This window comes from Xyrauchen texanus, chromosome 24, assembly GCF_025860055.1.
Source record: "Xyrauchen texanus isolate HMW12.3.18 chromosome 24, RBS_HiC_50CHRs, whole genome shotgun sequence".
NCBI classification, from domain to species: Eukaryota; Metazoa; Chordata; class Actinopteri; order Cypriniformes; family Catostomidae; genus Xyrauchen; species Xyrauchen texanus.
In genome coordinates, this window is record NC_068299.1 from 17,151,065 (window position 1) to 17,172,270 (window position 21,206).

General features: G+C 39.2%; 1 protein-coding gene across 1 annotated transcript; it reads right to left on the reverse strand.

The window, feature by feature from the left end:
• Positions 1-127: 127 nt before the first annotated feature.
• On the reverse strand, positions 128-16,008 carry LOC127617648 (galactosylgalactosylxylosylprotein 3-beta-glucuronosyltransferase 2-like). The gene is made up of 4 exons (XM_052089665.1): positions 15,003-16,008; positions 10,115-10,259; positions 5,681-5,829; positions 128-690 (listed from the first exon to the last, which is right to left on the reverse strand). Exons 1-4 carry the CDS (start codon positions 15,555-15,557, stop codon positions 604-606), a joined length of 936 nt encoding a protein of 311 aa, XP_051945625.1. The 5' UTR covers positions 15,558-16,008; the 3' UTR covers positions 128-603.
• Between the last annotated feature and the right edge of the window lie 5,198 nt (positions 16,009-21,206).

The following is a 21,206-nucleotide window of genomic DNA, read 5'->3' on the forward strand; positions in this document are numbered from 1 at the left end:
AGCTTCAAACAGCTTAGTCTGTACTTCCAGGAAATGTTCGGTGCACCTTAAAAGTCTTTCATCCACATTTATTTGTGCAGTAATTCTTTGTGGACTATTTGTGTTCCATGGGCAGGTTCTTCACCAACACCCATCAGTAGTTGAGACCTATCTGTACATTATTAAAGCATTCTTTCCTAATGGTTCACAGGCATACAGACTTTGATCTGATTCTCTGGAGAGCCGTCCAGAGTCTACAAGTAGAGTGATCACTATAGATGCATTAGGAATAGGATAACGTTTTACACACATTTGCCATTTGTAAACCCCTAAACCATGGTTTTTCCACCACCACATTATAGGTAATCCAGTGTGTTGCTACAGTGAAAAGCATCAGCAGATGTAATGCATGTCAGTGAAGAATCGAGGAACATGATCCCAGGACAGCTTAGTCCGAATGCAACTCCAGAGCATTTGATTGCTTGAGGAACATGTCTTTTCTCCAGAATAGGTATCCAAAAGCTCAAAGGTGGCCAACATTTTGGCAAGTGCCATTGATTGCAGTCCTCTGATCCATCCAATGTAAAATTGGCAAGTTTAAAACTCCTAGGACAGTTTCATCCACTAGACCTCAATAAAAACAGAATCGCGTTGCCGCTTTGGTTCGTTGCCCAGATTGACCTTCTCAGTGCGGGTGTGCCACACCAGAACCTGAAAGAAACAATATAAAACCTGAGAGCACGCAAAAGGATGCAAAAAAATTGCAATTCAATTATTTCAGAATTTTGGGATTCAGAAGAAAGGTTTGCTGACAACAAACATGCAAAGCTACAAAAGAACAGGGAAAATAAGGTCCATCTTAGTTTGTTCTCTTCAGTGTTGGGTGTAATGCATTTTTAAGTAATTATTTACTGTAATTAAATTACTTTTTCATTGAAAAAATAGTTAAGGGATTTCTCTTATTTTTTTTGTAATTTAATTACAGTTACTTCTGATGTAACGGTGTTAAATACTGTATAGACTAGAACTTCTATATAAAACAAAAGTGAATTTAAAATCTAAATGTAACATCTAATGTTAAAAGATGTTTTCTAATTTAATGCTGCCCCCTTACATTTTTTGTCCAGTTCATGAATAATTTGATTTTATGTAATTTATTTGAAAGTGTTAAAAGATCAGTTTCATGTCTTTCCTTGTATTTTTCATCTGGTCGAAGTTGATAATGCTTTTAAGAAAGCAATAAGTGCAATTACTTTTCAGACAAAGGAATTTGTACAGTAATCTAATTACACTGTAGAATATGTAATTAGTAGTTAGTAATTCATTACTTTTTTAGAGTAACTTGCCCAACACTGGTTCTCTCAGTGGAGCTGTTTTAATTTGATGGTGCGTGAAGGATGCTGGAATGGGATCTGCCATAGACTCCTTGGCCTATTAAACGTCTTAATTATATCAGGCTGAGCCAATGCAGTGAATGAATGTGGTTAAATGGCCGCACCCAGGTGTGACGTGTCAGTTCCCAAACACATGGCACTGGAAAATGGCTTGTTTTGCTAATCAAGGGGCCTATTTAGCAGAACCATTAGAGATCAAAAAGGTGCATTGTGAAGTCGTAATCCATAGCATGCAGCAGCGATGGTGCCTACACAGCCCTATAAATACAGGCATCTCAGTGTTAGATACCGCAATATATAGTCGTGCTAGTAGATACAGTAATAGAGGTGCTGATCAATACTGTAATGGAGATTATAGAGTACACTCAGTGACCACTTAATTAGGTTCACCTGTACACCTACATATTTATGTGATTATCTATATTATGCATTGATTAAACTCATTCAGATGCAGTTCAGGAGCTTCAGTTATTGTTCACGTTTACCATCAAAATGGGGAAAACTTGATCTTGGTGATCTCGATTGTGGCATGATTTTTGGTGCCAGACGGGCTGCTTTGAGTATTGTAACTGCTGATCTAGGATTTTCACGCACAACAGTCTCTAGAATTTACTCCAAAAACATCCAGTAATCTGCAGTTCTGGAGATGGAAATGCCTTGTTTATGAGAGAGATCAACTGAGAATGGTCAGATTGGTTCGAGAAGACAGAAAGGCTTTGGTTACTCAGATAACCCTCTGTACAATTGGAGTGAGCAGAATAGCATCACAGAATGCACAACACATCAAACCTTGAGGTGGATGGGCTACAAAAGCAGAAGACCATGTCGGATTCCACTTCTGTCAGCTGAGAACAGAAAGCTGAGACTGCAGTAACAGGCTCAGTAAAAGACTGGAAAAACATAGCCTGGTCTGATGAATCTCGACTTCTGCTGAGGCACAGTAGGCCTACTGCACCCTCAGCTTTCTGTTCTTGGCTGACCGAGGTGGAAACTGATAAGGTCTTTTACTATCGTAGCCCATTCGCAGAGGTTATTTGAGTTACTGTAGACTTTTTGTCAGCTCGAACCAGTCTGGACATTCTCTGTTGACCTCTGTCATCAGCAAGGCGTTTCCATCCCAGAACTGCCGCTTGGATGTTGGCACCATTTTGAGTAAACTCTAGAGACTGCTGTGCATGAAAAGCAGCAGTTACAGAAATACTCAAACCAGCCCATCTGGCACCAAAATCATGACATGGTTGAAATCACTTGATCAAAACAATTTTACCCATTCTGATGGTTGATAAGAATATTATTTTGATTATTTATTTATTTATTTTGCATTACATGGCTGCCACGCGATTGGCTGATTAGATGATTGCATGATTAATTAGGTGTACAGATGTACCTAATAATGGGGTCGTTGAGTGTAGAGACACTGGTAAATACTGTAATAGAGCATAGAGGCACTAGATTCTGTAATGAAGCATACAGAGGCTCTGGTATATTCTGTAATGGAATGTAGAAGTGCTGGTAGATACTGTAATAGAACATGTAGAGGTGATTGTAGATACTGTAATAGAGTGTGTAGTGGCTCTGCTGTAATGGAGCGTATAGATGCACTGGGAGATACTGTAATAGAGCATGTAGAGGTGCTGTAGACACTGTAATAAGAGAGTATAGAGAGAGTTCCTTGACGTCTTGTGTAGGTGTCTGATGCAATGCTTGGCTTTCTACTGATCCCAGTGTTCCCTTGATAAATATTATGAGAGCCAGGGCCCTGTGAGTTGCACAGAATAAGCTCTTGCACTTGTTCTCAGCACAGAGATCAATTGACAGTTTGATCTAAACCGCTTTAACTGCTGGGCTAAAAGTTTTTACTCAAAGTTCTTAGGTGGTTTTCACACTGGGCCCATTTGCTGCAATTGTTCCTGGCGCCCTCTGCAGCATTGGTCTGGTTTCAGACTCAATGCTGTATATTTTTTATAAGAGGAAAGCAATAATATATGAGGAATTAGACTCATGTGCCTTTGCTTTCATATGTAATAAATCATTTAATTATTAATGTTGACAATGTAGTAGCTACAAATTGGCGTGCTAAGTTTATAAGCAGTGATATTAGAAGCTAGTGAAAAGGTGTAAAAGCAGCAATCCCTATAGACTGATAATTGTAAATGGACTCCAAGAAAAGGTGATTAAAATGTAAACAATTGGACTAATCTTAGAGCACTCTGTCACTATGTATCCATGAGAATATTAGAGGTTATACGTATCTTAGTCGAGGGCAGATTCATTTCATCATAATTTTCATGTGTGGTAATGGAAGTCAGATGGTTTTCTCTCTCTCTCTCTCTCTCTCTCTCTCTCTCTTTCTTTGGTTACTTCTCTGATAGACATGATTTGGATAGACAGGGTATCATGGTTTGAGCCAAGTAATTTGAATGACAGTTTAAGGCTCTAATATATTGAAAGTTGTTAAGTTTGATCAAATCTTGTACACAATCTGCAACAGCAGAACGCTACAGAAAGCTCTGCAGAATATTTATTAATTTATTATATTTATTAATGTTTTAGTTCATAATGCATTCAGCTGCCAATGAGTGTGTAATACTCTCGGCTCCATTTCACCACACTTTTGACCTAATTTCAATCCAGCAGAATTTTCCTTCCAAAATCAGTGTCGAAAATGTGAATAACTTTGGTATATTTGGTCATAGCCTTCCTATTTGAGGGTTTCTGTTGAATCTAAATAGGCATTTGAAGCCCATTCAGATTGTGTCAGAGGGAGATAGGAATAATGTGAGGAGTTGTGTTGTGGGTTGTGCAGTCATGTTGGCACACTGAGACCAATCTGGTCTGTAGGAGCAAGATTTAGATTGACATTAATAAATAGGAGAGTCATTGCACTGGCTTTTGTAAATAAGCCTGTGAATCTCGCCATGTCTATATGCATGTTTGCCATCTCTGTACCAATCAGATTGTCTTTGCCCCTCAATCGCCCCCTTAACTTGTCCTTTATCATTTCCTCCTCTCTCTGTCTGACTTTCTTTCTCCCTCTCTATGCTTGCTCTCCTTGTCACATCCATTTACTCTGATTACTCACACACAACCACATAAGCTGAACTCCCATCCCGGGATCACTGCCCCTAATTTTCAAGTGCATGATGGGAGTTGGCCATATCGTGCTGCCCACAGACTTGATCACTGTCATCCGCCAGGGAGCCTCTAGAACGCTTCTACAAATTTAACAATTCCTAAAGACGTCTTTGGCAGTGCTCCATTTGGCCAGACGCCCTCTCACACCCATCTGCTGATGATGATGAGGAAGAACAGACCTAAAGTATAACTGCTGGCACTAGCCATCTCCACTTCCCTTTGTTTACTTCCATAATAGTGACCACATAAAATATGTGAATGCTTATTTGGACAACAGCCAAAAAAATAGGTACAGTATATTAAACTCCCACTTCACTTCCAACTCACGCTTCTCTGTAACTGTCAGTGCCCTTTCCATTACATTTACTGCCGTCCTCCAGATGCGATATCTACACCTGGCCTGGAATTGTACTGCAGGAATGACCCTGCACTTTCTGAAGTGCATGTACAGTGCGCACATTGATGCAAAATGATGCTTCATTAGAATCATATACTGCTCTTGCTGGTGTTAGTGATTAGTGGAATTGTCAGCCCTGCTAATAGTCACTATTAATAACCCAGTGCAGCTACCATTAGGGTAATTGGGTGATAATGATGATGGCAGTAGCTGTGACGTGCGGTACAGGGTGAAGGGAGCATTTTGACACATAAGGTGAGCAGACTGAAGAGGTTTGAGTTCAACAAGATGTCAGTGCATGAGATAATGGGCCACGGATGAATGAAGCTTTTTTAATCAGACCTCGTCAAGTGCATAGTTTTTCAATTTCAAGTGCTCTTTGCCAGTTCTATCCCTGTATGCAATATTGCTCTATAGTCACAAGAATAGACCGGAGTACAAGAAGCCATATTTTCAAAGATGCACCAAAAGGTAGAGTTAAGCTTTGGGGCCCTAACTAATATCTCAGGCCAAAAATCAAGAAACTATTATGATAATGTATTAGAGATCTACTTTTCTGCTAATTTTAGTGCAAACTCTAACGCACTTGTCAAAACCTTGATTATCTGGCTGAGAACTGTTGGGTTATAGATGGATCTAAACTCTGCAGGAAGGCAGATCTCCAAGAGCAAGACGGAGCACCACTGGAGTAAATTAACTGCAAATACTTGCTGCAAGAATGTTTTAATGTATCTTATATTCCATAATGATGATGATTGCAAACTGTTTTACTGACCTGGGTACAGTTGTGGGCCTTTGGCTCCAGTTCCTCCACCTTTGTGATCTGCTTGAGGAAATCAGACTCCTGCATACCTGGTTTGGCTCCTCTCCTCTTGAAGAGGGCACGTGGGTTTGACAGGATCACTTGCAGGTTCACAGCAAAGCCTGCCAAATGATAAGAGAGAAAATTGAAAAACTTTTTTCTCTAGCCTCTTTCACACTAGCAAAATGGCTGGATTGCCTTTACTCTTAAATGTACCACCACATCTGCCACGTATCTGTTATGCAACCATTCACACATCAGCAACAAAATGCCATTATGCTCTTTGAGGTAATTTGCCAGAATAATAGTCTATGTATACATAGTATATGTAGTATATGTACAAGTATATGTAGTTATTTTATCATAACTAACAGAATCACTTACTGCTCCTGTAAGATATCAACAAATTTCTTAATCTGCTCAGACTCAAAGTCGTTAAACATCTCCATAATAATTTTGTGAGTTGCTCATAACATAATTCTTTCATCAGCATTATGTACGTGATCCAACCACGTGCTGATACTGTAAGTGTTACAGCTTTGTTCAAAAATAGCATATAAAGTTTACTTTTCCAGTAATGTTACAAATTCTCATTCTGGAAAATTGCCAGAGCTGATTTATCTGTATTTTCCAATGAGTCCTGTTGACACATCACCTCTAAATGAAAAAAAAGTCATTGATTTTTCCTGAAAAGGCTGTTTGTTTGAAAGTGCATGTCAGAGTTTCCTAATCCTTGTCCTGGAGTACCCCCAGTGCTTATGTGTTTTAACTTAAACTTTACACCTGTTGGGCACAAAAAATGTGATGGATAATTGTGCTTTGAAGAGAGTGGGAACACTGTCACCACTATGAAAATGTGCCAAACCTGGAAATATGAAAGAGTGCCATTCAGGTCAAGAAGCATGAAACATGTATTGTGTTGTGGGTACTTCAGGACCAGGATTAGGAACACTGTTATTAAATTTACATTTACAATTTATAACAATAAAACTCACAATTCATAATCATGTACAGTATGTATGCGTTTGGCAGCGACTTTTATCCAAAGCAACTAACAATGCATTTTGAGTGTATTGTTTATCAGTTCATGCATTCACTGGCAATTGAACCATGTCCTTGGCATTGCGAACACCGTGGGATGCCAGCTAAGCTACAGGAACTACAATCTACAGTTGGTGAGTAACTGTCCAAATACATGCTCTCATTCACTTTGTCTTAACTATACACAAATGTGGAGCTCTGCAGCTCTCAGATGACCATATGCATTTCCTCATGGGAGCAGGTTGTACTCTCCCACTGCTGCATGTGTGTCATGGCAAGTAGTCTTTTCTCTTAATGACACCATCGCAGCCGCAAAAGAGCAGAAGGACATTTCAAATTTTTCTGTAGGGAATTTCACCCTCTGTTGTGGGCTTTTTATCCTGCACACATGCTGTTTTCTAGGACGCCAGAGTTCCTGCTAAAACTGCCTGATCTTCCCTCAAATCTGCAGAGGCGAACTCACGACAGCAATTCATGTACGTCTGATCTTTAGCTAACCGTGTCCTTGTGTAGTTACAAGGTTTCTCTCCCTCAGATCGACATACATACTGTCAAGGTTTAGTTGAAGGCCAGCCAACTTCCTCCTCTTGATCTGTTTTTTTTCTTCTTCTTTTTTAATGACTGTATTGCCTTTTGATGCCACTGTAAGAGTATTTGGGAATGTTAGAACCCATGTTCCACATGCCTGTCACATGGCTTTGATACTGCTCTGGAGCCAGACATGTATTTGTTGTTACACCAACAGTGCTGCAGGGCCCATCTACTGGAGATAAGCTGTTGAGTCAAAGGCATAAACAGCGTTGCAGGCCCATGGCTACATGCAAAATTCACATCCTGTTTGTGACGCCAAATCTAGGCACTCATGACCCAAAGTGTGCAAAGGTTAGTGTGACTCACGTACACCTTAATCACTGTGTACACCACAGATGCAGCTTTATGCTACCTGTTATTCTCATGCATAGTCTTTTCACCCCCCTCTTCACCTAATGCGCAAAATGCAGCTATTGTGTGTTAAAAAGGGTTCCATGTTAAGACAAGCACTTGAGCTCCTCTTCAGGTAATAGCAGTGCTTGAAAGCAAAGAGAGGCAGCTCAGGACCTTTTCTCTCCTATTGTGCTTGCTCTCGGAAGCTGTACTGCAGGAATACTAAATAACCTCATTGTTCTCTGCTTTTGTTCAGGGAGAAGTGTGGTAGAGCTGGCAGATTTATTAACCATAAACAACTCATAGAGCCGGGCGTTTAGTCTACAACAGAGATATGAGGAAGCATACACATTTTGTGAAGTGTGTGTCAAGGTAGATGTACACACTTTCAGGTAAGACTTGACAATGACTACATTTTCTCTGATGATGATTTTATGGTTGAGTAAACGGGTAAGAATGCAGGCTATGGAAGAGGAGCACTAGAGGAATACGGTCTTGCAGAAAGGAATACAGAGGATAGATGAGAAAGAGATGAAACTATCTCTTGTTATTAGAGTTTCATGAAGAGCAACATCCAGAGGCAGCGCTGGAGTCAAGGGAATTAGGGATTGCTTCAACTATGCACTCATACTCTGCAGCTTGATCTTTGACATTCTATTCATTCCCTCAAGCAGCATACGAGTTCTGCCTCTCTACATTAGGATATTTTCGACCTGTCAGCATCTTCTCACCCCAACCTTTTTATGCAATGCCTGAGTGCTCACATTTGCTAAAAATGCACTGGAAAATTGCTGTATTAAGCTTTAGCAATGGTAGTTTTTGCCAGTTATAGGAAGCATAGTGCGGCTGGTACCCCGTCACATCACTTCTGCCTATAATTACTGGGTTTATGTTTGCCTGACAGTTATCCTTTCATTCAGAGCAGCACCATTCTTTTCGAGTTAGCACCCTGCCACCTATGAATGATCAATGACCTGAGTCCTTCCCTTCTCTGCAAGTACAGTTCACTTGCTTGCTCTCCAAAGCTACCATCCTTTCATAACACACACTGACAGAATTTTATCTAGTTAGTAGAATTCTCTAGTGTTTCACAATATTTCTTTTTCCTTCCTAGGGCCATTCACACGAACATATTTTTTGCATTCGACCATGCTGTTTTTAAAATGTTTTTCTGTGTAAACATGCGCTAGAGGACATCTTTGACCATTGCGCCACAACTCTGTTTTTTTTTCTTCCAGCATCTCACATTTACTGTATTAAGTAAAAAGAATGTCAATTGCTAAAAACCTATATCAAGACACCTGCGCTTTGTTCAATTCTTTGCACTGCATTTAGTTTAGTTTTTTTGTGCAATAACACGTTCGGACTGAATGGCCCCTTAGAGCAGTGGTTCTCAACATTTTTGACTCCAAGGCCCCCTGTTGTCCAAGACAATATTTGAAGTTCTTTCAGTATTTGAAACTCTCTCTGGAAACTGCTTCCCCAAACTTCTTGAAGCCAGTTTTACATACTTTGTGGCTTTTGAAATGTGACTTCAGTGAGGAACATTCTGTACAGTATCAACATGACCAAACTGCAAAGAAGTCCCATCTGCTTATCTGAGCAGTCAAGCTGCTGCTCTCACTGGTAATATGGTATAATGTGGGCAGAAAATTCCTCCAGACTCAAGAAAAGATGGACAGAGTTATGAGTGAGGGTAGTTCAATAATAGTAGTTCAGTAATATTAGATACAATTGAGAGTTCTTGTGGTGAAACCTGAAGACATAATGATCCAGCTAATGTTGTTTTGCACTCTCAAATGCTTTTAAGACATTTATAGTAATGGTGGTGATGTAATGGGTCAGAACTCTACAAATGTCTTTCATCAGGTCAGTTGATGGAAGATTTGAACTGGTATTGGTTCCTGTAGCAAAACTAGTTGACCATTGTGCTTGCAATGCCAAGGTCATTTGTTTCATTCCTGGGGAAGCACACATTATGAAAAAATGCACACCTTGAATGCACTGTAAATGTCTTTGAATAAAAGTGTCTGCCAAATGAATACATTTAATGTAAATGGAAGGTGTTAGACAAGAGATTTTCAAGCTATAATAAATCACACAATTGTTTGTGCTTAATCTGTAATACTAAACCTCCTATTAATAAACACAGCAAGAGTATGACAGTGCACTGAATCTACCCTTTATGAACCTGCAGAAATGCAAAGGATTTTATTGTCTAGTTGTCATTTATTCAAACATGCCAAATTGTTTTTCCTGATTAGATTAAAACTGTTGGATCATAATGCTTTTTATATACCATTGTCAGTCTTTCTTTTTATAATAATCAGCAAACAAATCATCATATAGTGGTGTTTTGGGTACTTTGATATGATGAATGGGCAAAACTTGACTTTATGTGTTCTTATATCAGATATTAGAGAGATCTTAAAGGCGTCTTACCAGCCATGTCAATTGCAAATGGTCTGTCTGCCCTCCAGCCTGTGTACCAACCGACTACTTTGCCCTTCTCCACCAGGGGACGCTCGTACCTCCGGCCTCCAACAAGTCCTACTGGCCACACTGAGACTCTCCTGGTTGACCGCATCTGAACAGCAAGCCACAACGACATGTTGCAGATTTGTTGATATTAAAAACACAATAAAAAAATGTAATCAAGAAAAATAAATTACACAAACTTGCTTTTTGTGGGCTAACAGAGTTTTATGCCACTCATAATTATTCTTTATTTTGATACCTAATATTTTCTCCATTATTATACAATAGTTGGTTAACTAACTATTGTGCAACTATTGTATATTTGAAGTCCTCTAATCTGACTGCACAACTGGCATTTTGAGAGTGCATGAGGCTTGAGTAATATTCTCAACTATTTTTAGGAGTTAGTGTAGTAAAATCACACACACCACTGGCTCATGTTCAACATAAATCTGTCCACCTGCAATCTGCTGGAGACCGCACACATTGCTCATCAATTTAATAAACATGTAACATCATATCTGATTGAACCACCCATCAACACAGAAACTGTCATTTTCGACAAGCAAGCATCTTTCTTGAAGAAATGTAAACATCCTACTGCTGAAATTATCTCCATACCTTGACAGGGAATAAAAACTATTTGTCTCTGTGGAAACAAGAACCACTGGGTAATTTGTCCGACAAATGGTCAGAGTCGCCTTTGAATATTTAATGGTTGTACTATTCATGTGAGTGCTGTATGCAGCAGGGTGATGTGTCTGTGGCTGGTGGCCCTGAGCATTGGACAAGCTTTGAAGCTGAAACTGCCCCTTCAGCTGTATGTTTCTAATGCCTATCCTCCTCTTCTCCAGCACACTTTTCAAAGGCTCTGTCTCCATAATGGTGCTCTTAAAATGTAACACAGCTCAAAGGCAAATAATTCTCTATTGCAAAGAGGATGTCATCTGCAGGTGCCAATAGTCCTTTTGCATTCAAGATGACAACAAAGGCAACATGCACAGCCATCAAACGCAATGCCATATTCACTGCCCTTTGAGTTGAGCTCTCAAGCTAAGGGTGGCTATGAAAAGACATCTGGCAGTTTTTGTGACCCACACATTTTCCTGCTGGGACAGGGGATGAGAAAATCTGGCCCTACTTAGACAACACAGTGCAGAGAAATACATTTGTATTACAGGTGTGTGTTCAGCATCTTTACAGAGGCAAAATCACCATCGAAAACAAAACCCCACATGCTGTCAAACAGTTCCATAGAGGACTCAAACAATACAACAACAAAATAGGATCTAGTAAGGGAATATACTTGCGGAGAGAGACAAGTTATAGTTTCAAATGGTGCTTGCCATTACAATATGCTTAAATACATCAGTTTCTTTTGTGATGTGAGTTCAGCACCCATAAAAGCTATAGTAGAAGTGATTTTTCCTGCAGTCTGCAGTAGCGTGAAGGCCTGTAAGTGAGTGCATACTTTGTTGCTGTTGAACAAATTAGAACCAGTTCCCAGGATGTTGTAGGTGTTGCACCATTTTGTAATTGCATGTGTAGTGTTAGGCAGTCCTGATGTAATTTTGGTTTAAAAGTAGGGTAGATACAGGTAAAGTGGGACACTTTTTGATAATTTGCCATTGGTGGTATTTTAAAATGTAATCCAAATGGCTACAATACTGTCATTTCATACTATTTTGGGACTAGTTTAGTCAACTTAATGCAGATTTATTGTAGTGGAATAATATATACATTATGAAATATGATTAGGCTTCAGTGTCCCACTTTACCTACAACATATTCAGCCTACTTAAAGTGCTCAACTCCAATATTTATAACCTTAATACAGAAGCATCAGCCCTTGTTATCTTATTCGTGTAAAGCCTTGCGTGTATGCTTGTATGAGCCAGCTGTGCACGAGGCACTTAACACAAACCATTCTTTTTCTTTTTCTTTATTATGCCAACACTTCTCCTCAAGCATATACCTTCAGCACATGGCTATCATTCGCTTAAGGCAAAACTCTCATTTCAAGCGCAGGAAGCAATGAGAGAAGGAAGATGACAGAGCATCTAGCTATTTTTAGGCAATTTTTTGGGGGGTTGCTGGCCCCACGCAAGGTTCCGCCCTGGGCGATATGCCTAAATCCGCCACTGACAATAGTACATGATACATGACCATTAATGCTTACTATTTATAAAAGGTTTTCTACAGTTTCACTTTTGCTCTTCTATGCAACTTTGCAAAGCTTCTTTAAAGTTACTGTTTTAGTAGGATGAATTGCTTGGGATTCATTGGGAAATATCTTTGGAATAATAAAGTCTTCTTAATGAATAAATGTAAATGTTTTGCTTAAGGTTTTCCAGTGGTTCATTAATATTTGTCTTTATCAAACACTGGTTGTCGTAAGTTGTAAGTGACCATAGAGCTTTCATCGTAGAGCTGTATAATGTGTTTGTGTTCAGCAGCGCATTGGTCATAAGCTCACTGACACAGCCCTCACCCCCTCAGGGGCTGTTCCATGTGTTCATTTACATGTCCAGCTGTGTTCTGAAGAAATGGAGAGAGGGAGAGAAAAATAATCAGAGGGAGGGAAGGATAAGCAAGCATTGAAGCATGGATTCAGCCAGAGAAAAGCAGAGGTAAAAGAAGAGAATAATTGATGATAATGAGACAATGAAGTATAGGTGCAAGAATTGGACAACAGCCAATGGGAGGCAGGAATAAAGAGAAAATAATTTTGTTATAATGCAGAGCAGGAATAACCACCATTAACGTGGGCTACCTTGTGCCCTTTTATGCAAGCAGTCAGCATATACAGTAAACTAAAGATGTATTCATCAGAGTTTGGACATCAGACAAAGGAAGAGTTCATCTCAAAATTAAAATTCTGTAATTATTTTCTCACCCCCATGTAGTTCCAAACCATATGCTCTTAACTGCTTTTCCGCCATCAGTCCTGAACATGGAGATTAACGTTTCCTTTAGCATTTACACTTCAGCATGATTCGGCACGGTACAATTACAAATCGTTTCTGACTCTTCATTCTCAGTATAATTAGCAAGCTGTACTCAGAACAATGGAACGGTTTTAGTGGCGTGGCAACTCACGATGATGATGTCACTTGCCTAGTTAGTCCATTTAAATCCTGATTTTGCAACAGCACAATGGAAAAAGAAACCGTAACCATGTTAACAAGCCCAGAACAGTATGTAGCGGTCGGTAAGATTCAACACATTCTGCCCAATAGAGGAAAAGCACCTATTTTTATCTGTGGAACAAAAAAGCATTTTTGAAGAATCTTTTCCACACATTGACAGTTCAGATCATGGCTATCAAGTTTCAAATATGACCAAAAAAGAACAATGAAGTCCAAATGTTCCATGTTCAGGTTCTTCTGAAGCCACACAATAGCTTTGTGTTAGGAACATAGCAAAATGATGTCATTATACATGGAAAATCTTCTCCAATTCAGTCCTCAAAACTCATTCTCCATCTCACATATTCAAACCAGAGCAAAATACACAAGAACCAATACCATTTTGGTGCCAATGACGTCAAACGTGCTGCGATGCTTCAAAGGGCAATTTTTTTTTACAAATCTAAACGGAATTGTGAATGAGATTTCAGAGCTTCTGCAAAGGAAGATTCTAATTTTCAGTCTGTTCTTTATACAAAACCCTATCATATGGTTTTTAGAAGATGCAGAATTGTTTTCGTATGGAAAACTTTCATGGTGCTTATCTATTTTGGAGCTTTACAGCTGTTGTCTCTATGGAAAAAAGCTTTATGAATATTCTTCAAAAATGTTTAATGTTCCACTGAAAAATCACAGCATATGGGTCTATACAGACATGGAAATAATGACAGGTTTTTAATTTTTGGGTGAACTATTCTTTAGTTCCATTGACTCCCAAATTACTTGATTTGATAATCCCAAATTATTTACCTAGGCCAACATCTCACAATAACTGAAGAATGATTCCTGAAAAGTGTGTACACATTTTTAAATTATTTGAAATGCCATGTCTGAGTGCATTCCCCAAAAATGTGACCCTCCTCAAATAACCATTTTGAGGTATCTCTCCTCACATTACACCACCGTGTTATCGGTTTTGTCCGTCATCCTCAGACAACCGTTTACAGAGACAAATTCTAATTTCCTGGCTGTCAGGTCACACTGTAATTTCTCTGTGACTTCCACTGCCTTAAAGTGGGTTAATTCTCTCTGCTTGGCTACACAGTGTACTGGGTTGTCGCCTTCATTTCGGTGCATGAACAACTGCGCATTTAGAGCCTCATAAGGAATAGATGGCATGATTAAACACAACATGAATATCCACAGGAACAAATGTCTGCACCTGGTTTCAAGAAAGAGAATTACCTAAAAAGATTTACAGGGCAAACACAATAATGACACTGAGTTTTGTCCATACAACACCAACCCTCCCACTTTGCAAAGTATAAACCTATAAAATTTCCCATTCACAATAACAACCACAATTGCTCCACTGACTGTTCCCTCAGGTGTCATAGATGCAATAGTCCCCAGCTTGTTGAGAGAACAGTCCTTGATTTCTGTAAGATTATAGGTTATATGAATGTGTAGTATGCTCACGCTGAACACAAATATATACTAAGCAACTATTGTGTGCGTGCCATCTATTCCAAATATCATTCGTCCAGCTTTTTGATCACACTTTAGGTTTGTTACAATGTGGTTATGAGAGCAATCGCTATACTGAGTTATTGAGTTACTGTTTTGGCTATTGTAAATGGACACTGTAAATTGTTAAAACAATATATTTCTAGCCTTCATACGTCTCTAATCGCAGTATATTTGTCTCAGTGAGTCGCCCTCACCTCTCTAAACAACTCAAGGCTGTAAGTGTTATCATCATCCGCGAAGAACACTACTCCTTTATCTTTGGAGGTGCTGTGTCCTCTCAGCCAGCCGAGCGCTGCGTTCCTCTGCTCGGTCGCGCGGGGCATCCCCGTGCGCTTGAACCTGCGCGGGGTGAACACGTTCAGATGGGTGCATCGAAGCCCAGACTGGGCGAGAAACCGCGAAACCAGCTCCGTATGCGAGTTCGAGTCCTCCACCACGATCCAGTGAAACTGCGGAACCTGGCGGAACGTGTTGGCCAGGCGCGTGAGTTCTGCTTTCTGCACCGCTCTGCTGTAAGTGGGAGTGATGGCATAAATTACAGGGAGAGATGTGCCGTTACTCCCGAACACGCTGCTGGTCCGAGTCGCCCTGACGTCCTGCTGCCGCTGCTGGACAGTTCCCATCCGAGAGAAATAGAAGCTCGCCGTGTTCCGAACAGACGATCTTTTCGTGTCGATATCGATCACGATGATCACTATCAAAATCCACGGGAGAAGAATGAAAAGGCGACTGTAGAAGATGGATTTCATTGTGCCCAAGGAAACAACACTGCTTAATTTGTAGAATTAATAGTCCACCTCTAAAGGAGCGATTTAATAGAAGACATTCAGAGACCGCCACGATTTATCCGTTGTTGCACATTTGCGCTGGAGGGTCGATTATTCTAATATTACAGATTATTCATTTCAAACGTGTTAAGCTTTATTGAACTTCCTTTGGAATTCCTGTGAATGAATCCTAACGGCGCTCTCGCGATCGCGTCCCGTCCTGCGCGAGTGAAGAGTCGGCTCCCTGAGATGATGCTCCGGAGTCTTCTAACGATAAACGCAGAAAGCAGTGGTAAATATAACAACAGGTCATTGTTTTCGTTTCACGCATAGCTTGGAGTCAATAAAACATATAGGCGTAATTGTCGTTTTTATTAATAATCAAACGGCTGATTCGGAATGATGGGAATGAGCTGATGGTCCGACAGACGCTGCTGTGGTCCACTGAAATGAGCAAGACGCTGAGATTTCAAACTGAGATTTCACCCTCGTCACTTGCGCACTGGCAAGCAGAGAGAGAGAGAGGAACGACTTGTATATAAAGAGTCGAGGAGTATCTGACTTTTCAGTTGTTAATTGTCATTATGGCCAACATTTATAAAGATAAAGACCACATGATCTTATCAAACACTACTGTTTCAGATGACTGGGATTCTAAAAAGACTATGTGTAAACTGTTCAGCTGACATACATCAAATGCAAAAAAAAATTATTGTATAGCCTAATAATAATTTGTGAATTTCAGTTGTCACCATTATTAAATATAATAGTAAAGGAAAAGGATTACATAATGGATACATCAAGGGTATGCAGTAAAACAATATTGGATATTATAAAAAGGTGTCTTAGAACATGAGCATCATAAACCAGAGGTGACATTTCTGAACATACATAGGCCTGTACTTTGAAAGAAACCATGCAAACCAAAGCACAAGGAGTTGCAATAAGGTTAATTTGTGAACATTATATGAACTAACAATAAACAATACTTTTGCATCATTTATTAATCTTAGTTCGTGTTCATTTCAATATATAGGCTACCAAAAAAAAAATTTAATCCAAAGTTGTAATTGTTAACATTATTTAATGCACTAAGAACTAACATTAACAATGACCAAATGTATTTCTATTAAAGCTAGTTCACCCAAAAATGAAAATTCTTTCATCGTTCTCTCACCCTCATGCCATCCCAGATGTGTATGACTTACTTTCTTCTGCTGAACACAAATTAAGATTTTTTAGAAGAATATCTCAGCTCTGTAAGACTCCAGTGGTTAATTCCTTGTCTTCAGAAGCGATATAATAGATGTTGGTGAGAAACAGATCAAAAGTAAGTCCTTTTTACTCTAAATCTACACTTTCACTTTTACATCTGAAAGTCACACGTTTTGACAGTTAAGTTTCGCTTTCACATCTAAAATTTTTAATCTCATGTTTTTCCAAATCTAAGTAAATTGTGACTGAGGCTAACATTCTGCCCAACATTTTCTTGTGTTACATGGAAGAAAGAAAGTCATATGGATTTGGAACAACATTAGGATATGTAAATCATGACAGAATTTTCATTTTTATCCAAAATATCTTGATGGATTACTGTAAAGACCAACATGGCAATTTAGTAGTTTGAACAATTGACATTGTAATAAAAATGGATGACACATTGCCTGCAGGTTTGTGATGTTCATTTCAGTACTGGCATGTCTATTTGACTGATTTGCGTCTCCATTCTCGGTGACAGCTATGAATTGTGACATCCAACCTTGTCCTCCCTTCCTTGACATGCCACCCCCTGTCAGCACAGACAATGTCAATCTCAGAAACTAGAGGCAACTGTCACAGACTGCTATCTTATTGTGGCAAATCTTTTGTTGCAAAAGACTTAGTGTCTATTGTGCATTTCTTTGCATCTGGATTCAGGATTGAAAGAGATGAACTGTGAAGTTCTTCCTTCCTCTTCCTATGACCTGTTTGTTCAAGAAACAATCTAAGTGTCTTTAAAGGAATTGATTCAAAGTGAACTGTTCTATGGAGCAAGTGTCTTGTAGATTTGTGAGAAGAAAACGAAATGTGATGGAACAATGAGGATATATGCTTTTACAGAAACTATTTTACTCACTTAATGGAGGAGAATGGTGGTAGTATAAAATGCATGCTTTTTTCCCCATTCTAATCTAGTAATCCCCCATCTTTTTCACGCTGATGACGCTATGCAAGAGAGCATGGACTGGACTGTTTAATAGCTTTCAGGGAGGGGGTGGAGGAAAAGGAAAGCTGTTTATTGATGGAGACATATCCTTTCAATACTCATGCTTGCTGTAAGAGCCTACAGAATGCAATAACAACCAATTAAAGCAATGCTCTGCAAAGCAATGAAAATAGATCACAGCATAACTAGATTAAACAATAATTTAGGTCTCAATTCAATAAGAGTGAGGCAAAGCAATTTAGATGCACACAATAAAAAGGAAATATAGAATGCATCTGTCAACACAATTTGCATAGAATTTACGTTTCATTACTTTCCATTATTGTGTGAATTTGGCTTGAGCCAGTACATTTTCTCAGCATAACTCAATGGAAGCAATTGGTCTGCTGTTAACAGCATTAGGTTTCTGTTTTAGAAGCTAAGGAATCAAACTGCTTTTTCAACTAAAAATCGAAGCTTTCAAATTCCCTTGTTCCCAGCCTAATCTTATTTTCAATAGAAATGCATCTAGTGTTTCAACCTGATAGCATATTATGTAAATGAAATCTATTGCCAATTCTTCCATCATTATAAATTGGGGGTTTTGTGCTGTAAAGCAAAATTGCCTTACATAGTTCAATGTTTCCCAATTGTTTTGTTTCTCACAAGCTTCAGTGTAAGATTGGAGATGATTGGAGTGGTGGTGGCGTAGTGGGCTAAAGTACTGAACTGGTAAGCAGAAGGTTGTCGGTTTGATCCCTATATCTACCACCATTGTGTCCTTGAGCAAGGCACTTAACTCCAGGTTGCTCTGGGGGGGACTGTCCCTGTAATAAGGGCACCGTAAGTCACTTTGGATAAAAGCTTCTGCCAAATGCATAAATTTAGATTAAAATGAGCAATTAAAGGGTTTTAGCGTAAACTGCAGTACTGGTTAAATTCTGTACGCCAGGGATGCCAGTCGTGCAAGCAGATCTCTGAATGACAAAATTAACTTTGCAATGTCTTCCAATGACACTAAAGGTGCATACTTGAGAAAACAGTTCACTGGAGTATCAATGCAGATGATCAACCTCATTTTTGACTTTTGATAATTAGCATCTGTTTAAATTGTATATTCAAGCATCTTTCTGTAATGCAACCTCCAATATTCTTTACAGATAGCTATATTTTAAACAACCCTGTGAGCAGAGGAAAAACGTTGCTTCTTTAAAGGGATTGCTCACCAAAAAAATCATCATTACTCACCCTATAATGTGATTCCAACCCCCTGTGACGTTCTATCCTCTATTAAACACAAAAGGAGATGTTAGGCAGAATGTTAGCCACATTCACCATTCACTTTCCTAGCATCTTTTTCCATTCATTGAATAGTGACTGAGGCTAACATGTTTGGAACCACATGAGGGTGAGTAAATAATGGCATAATTTTCATTTTTGGGTGAACTGTCCCCTTTAACCACTGAATAAACACACCCAAATCCTAACACAGCAACAGGATGAATATGTGATGTAATAACCTTGAATTTGACTGAATATCTGCTGTGGGATTGATTTACATAACAAAAGAATTCTCTGAGAGCTCATAAGTAAATAGACCCAAAGCAGTAATGGGGCATTTCACCAGCACATATCACGACTACATTGATAGATGATGACACTCTATCCAAGCCTACATCAAAGGTATGAGTTCCCGGATAAACGTGTATTAGCACCTGTGAAACCAAAAGGCTCTCTCACACTGTAGCTGACTTAAGCAATTAGCTGGAGGATCTTCAGAGATACTAAGCTTGGTTGTGTTTGGTAGCACGCACAGCATGTTAATTGTCCCCTGGCACTAGCACAGCAGCTCAGTGAAGTAATGATACACAGCCAGTGAGACCTCCGTCATTGCAGCTTTGTGTTGAAACAATGCACTTTGTCTTCATTCTGTGGGCACACCTGCAGTAAAAGGTAATTTAGGTTCTTAATTAATCCTTTGGGAAATTATATTAGTCTGCTGAGATGGAGATATTAAATGAGAATATTCTCTAATCTCAAATGTGGTATGCAATCTTTTGAATGCTGGATTGGTTTGCACTGATTCTGGCCTTGATCTTCATACTATAATGTACTGTATCTTAAATTGCTAATTTGTATTTATCCCTTTACGGTACGGTGTAGCCACATGGCAACAGTTTCGTTTCTTTCACTTTCTCACCTTTCTGGAAAAAAAACTGCAACATAATGCATTGTTGGAAATACTGTTTAAAGGCAGTAGTTAAAGTAAACTGTAATATGCTGTTTTTAAGGAACATGACATTTGATGTGGTCTGTTGTGAAGTGCTCCACAAATTGCTCTATTAAACACATTTGTATCTTTCTATGACATCATAATTGTTTTTATTTATGCTGCATCTTAATAAATTAATTGGATGTTGTTGTTTACTGATCAACTTATCTCACTTTTAGTTGACAGGAGTGTATAAATGAAAATTTTTTGGACCATTTTCCATTTTTTACACAAGAGCTATTTTATGTCAGAAAATCAAGTGCACTCTTTTAGATTGATAGCATATTACCATTTAATTCAGATAGAGGCACAGCTGGTACTGTATGACCTGATTATTTTCTCAAAGGAAAAAAAACATGTAGAAGAAAGAAAGTGCTTTTGCATTCTGTCTGAGAGGCATTTGAACCCCTGGTCTTGGTTATGCGAATCATGAAAGATTCAAAATGAAGACTGTCATTTTGACTGAGTGCCCCGGCAAAACCAAGAAATAACCAATGTTCACAATTGCATCTGGCACAGAGAACTTGGCAAGGCCTTCTAACATCACAATTAATTGGTCTCATCCTGCAACATCTAATTTGTTACTGTGACATGAAGCCGTTAACGATAAAGAGCGGTGACAGGGTGATCAATTAGTCTTGTCTTTCTCTGGCCTGTTCTGTGCTGTTTGGAGACTCTCTTGGGTCGGTCTGTTCAGTCCCACAGGATCTAGACCCTGTGGGTGAATGTACTCCCTAGACTACAAAGTGTAGTTTTCATTTCCATGCTGGTGGGACGTGCCGTTTCTCGTATACCCAGCCTTGTTTCCACTTCTGCTGCTTTTCTGACTCCTTTTTCCCCTGCTGATGAGAGATAATGAACCCCCTTGGTGTTTATCTCAGCTGGGAAAAGGAGTTTCGACACACCCAGAGGAAGATGATATAGCTCAGAGATTGCTCTTTCATAGTGCGGTAAATTGAGTTGTAGTTATGTTTCATTGAAGTATCAACTTTGTCTCCAATGTACTGTGTCAGAGCCATAGCCTAGAGTGGTTACTGCATACTCTCCAACAGGTTTTGAGCTCATGTTGGTGATGCAAGTTCAAATCCAAATTGTGGTAAAATTCCTTAGGATAAATCATTGACTTAGAATTGGGGATACGACAGGGACACAACCCCTCATTGCTGTGAAGCAG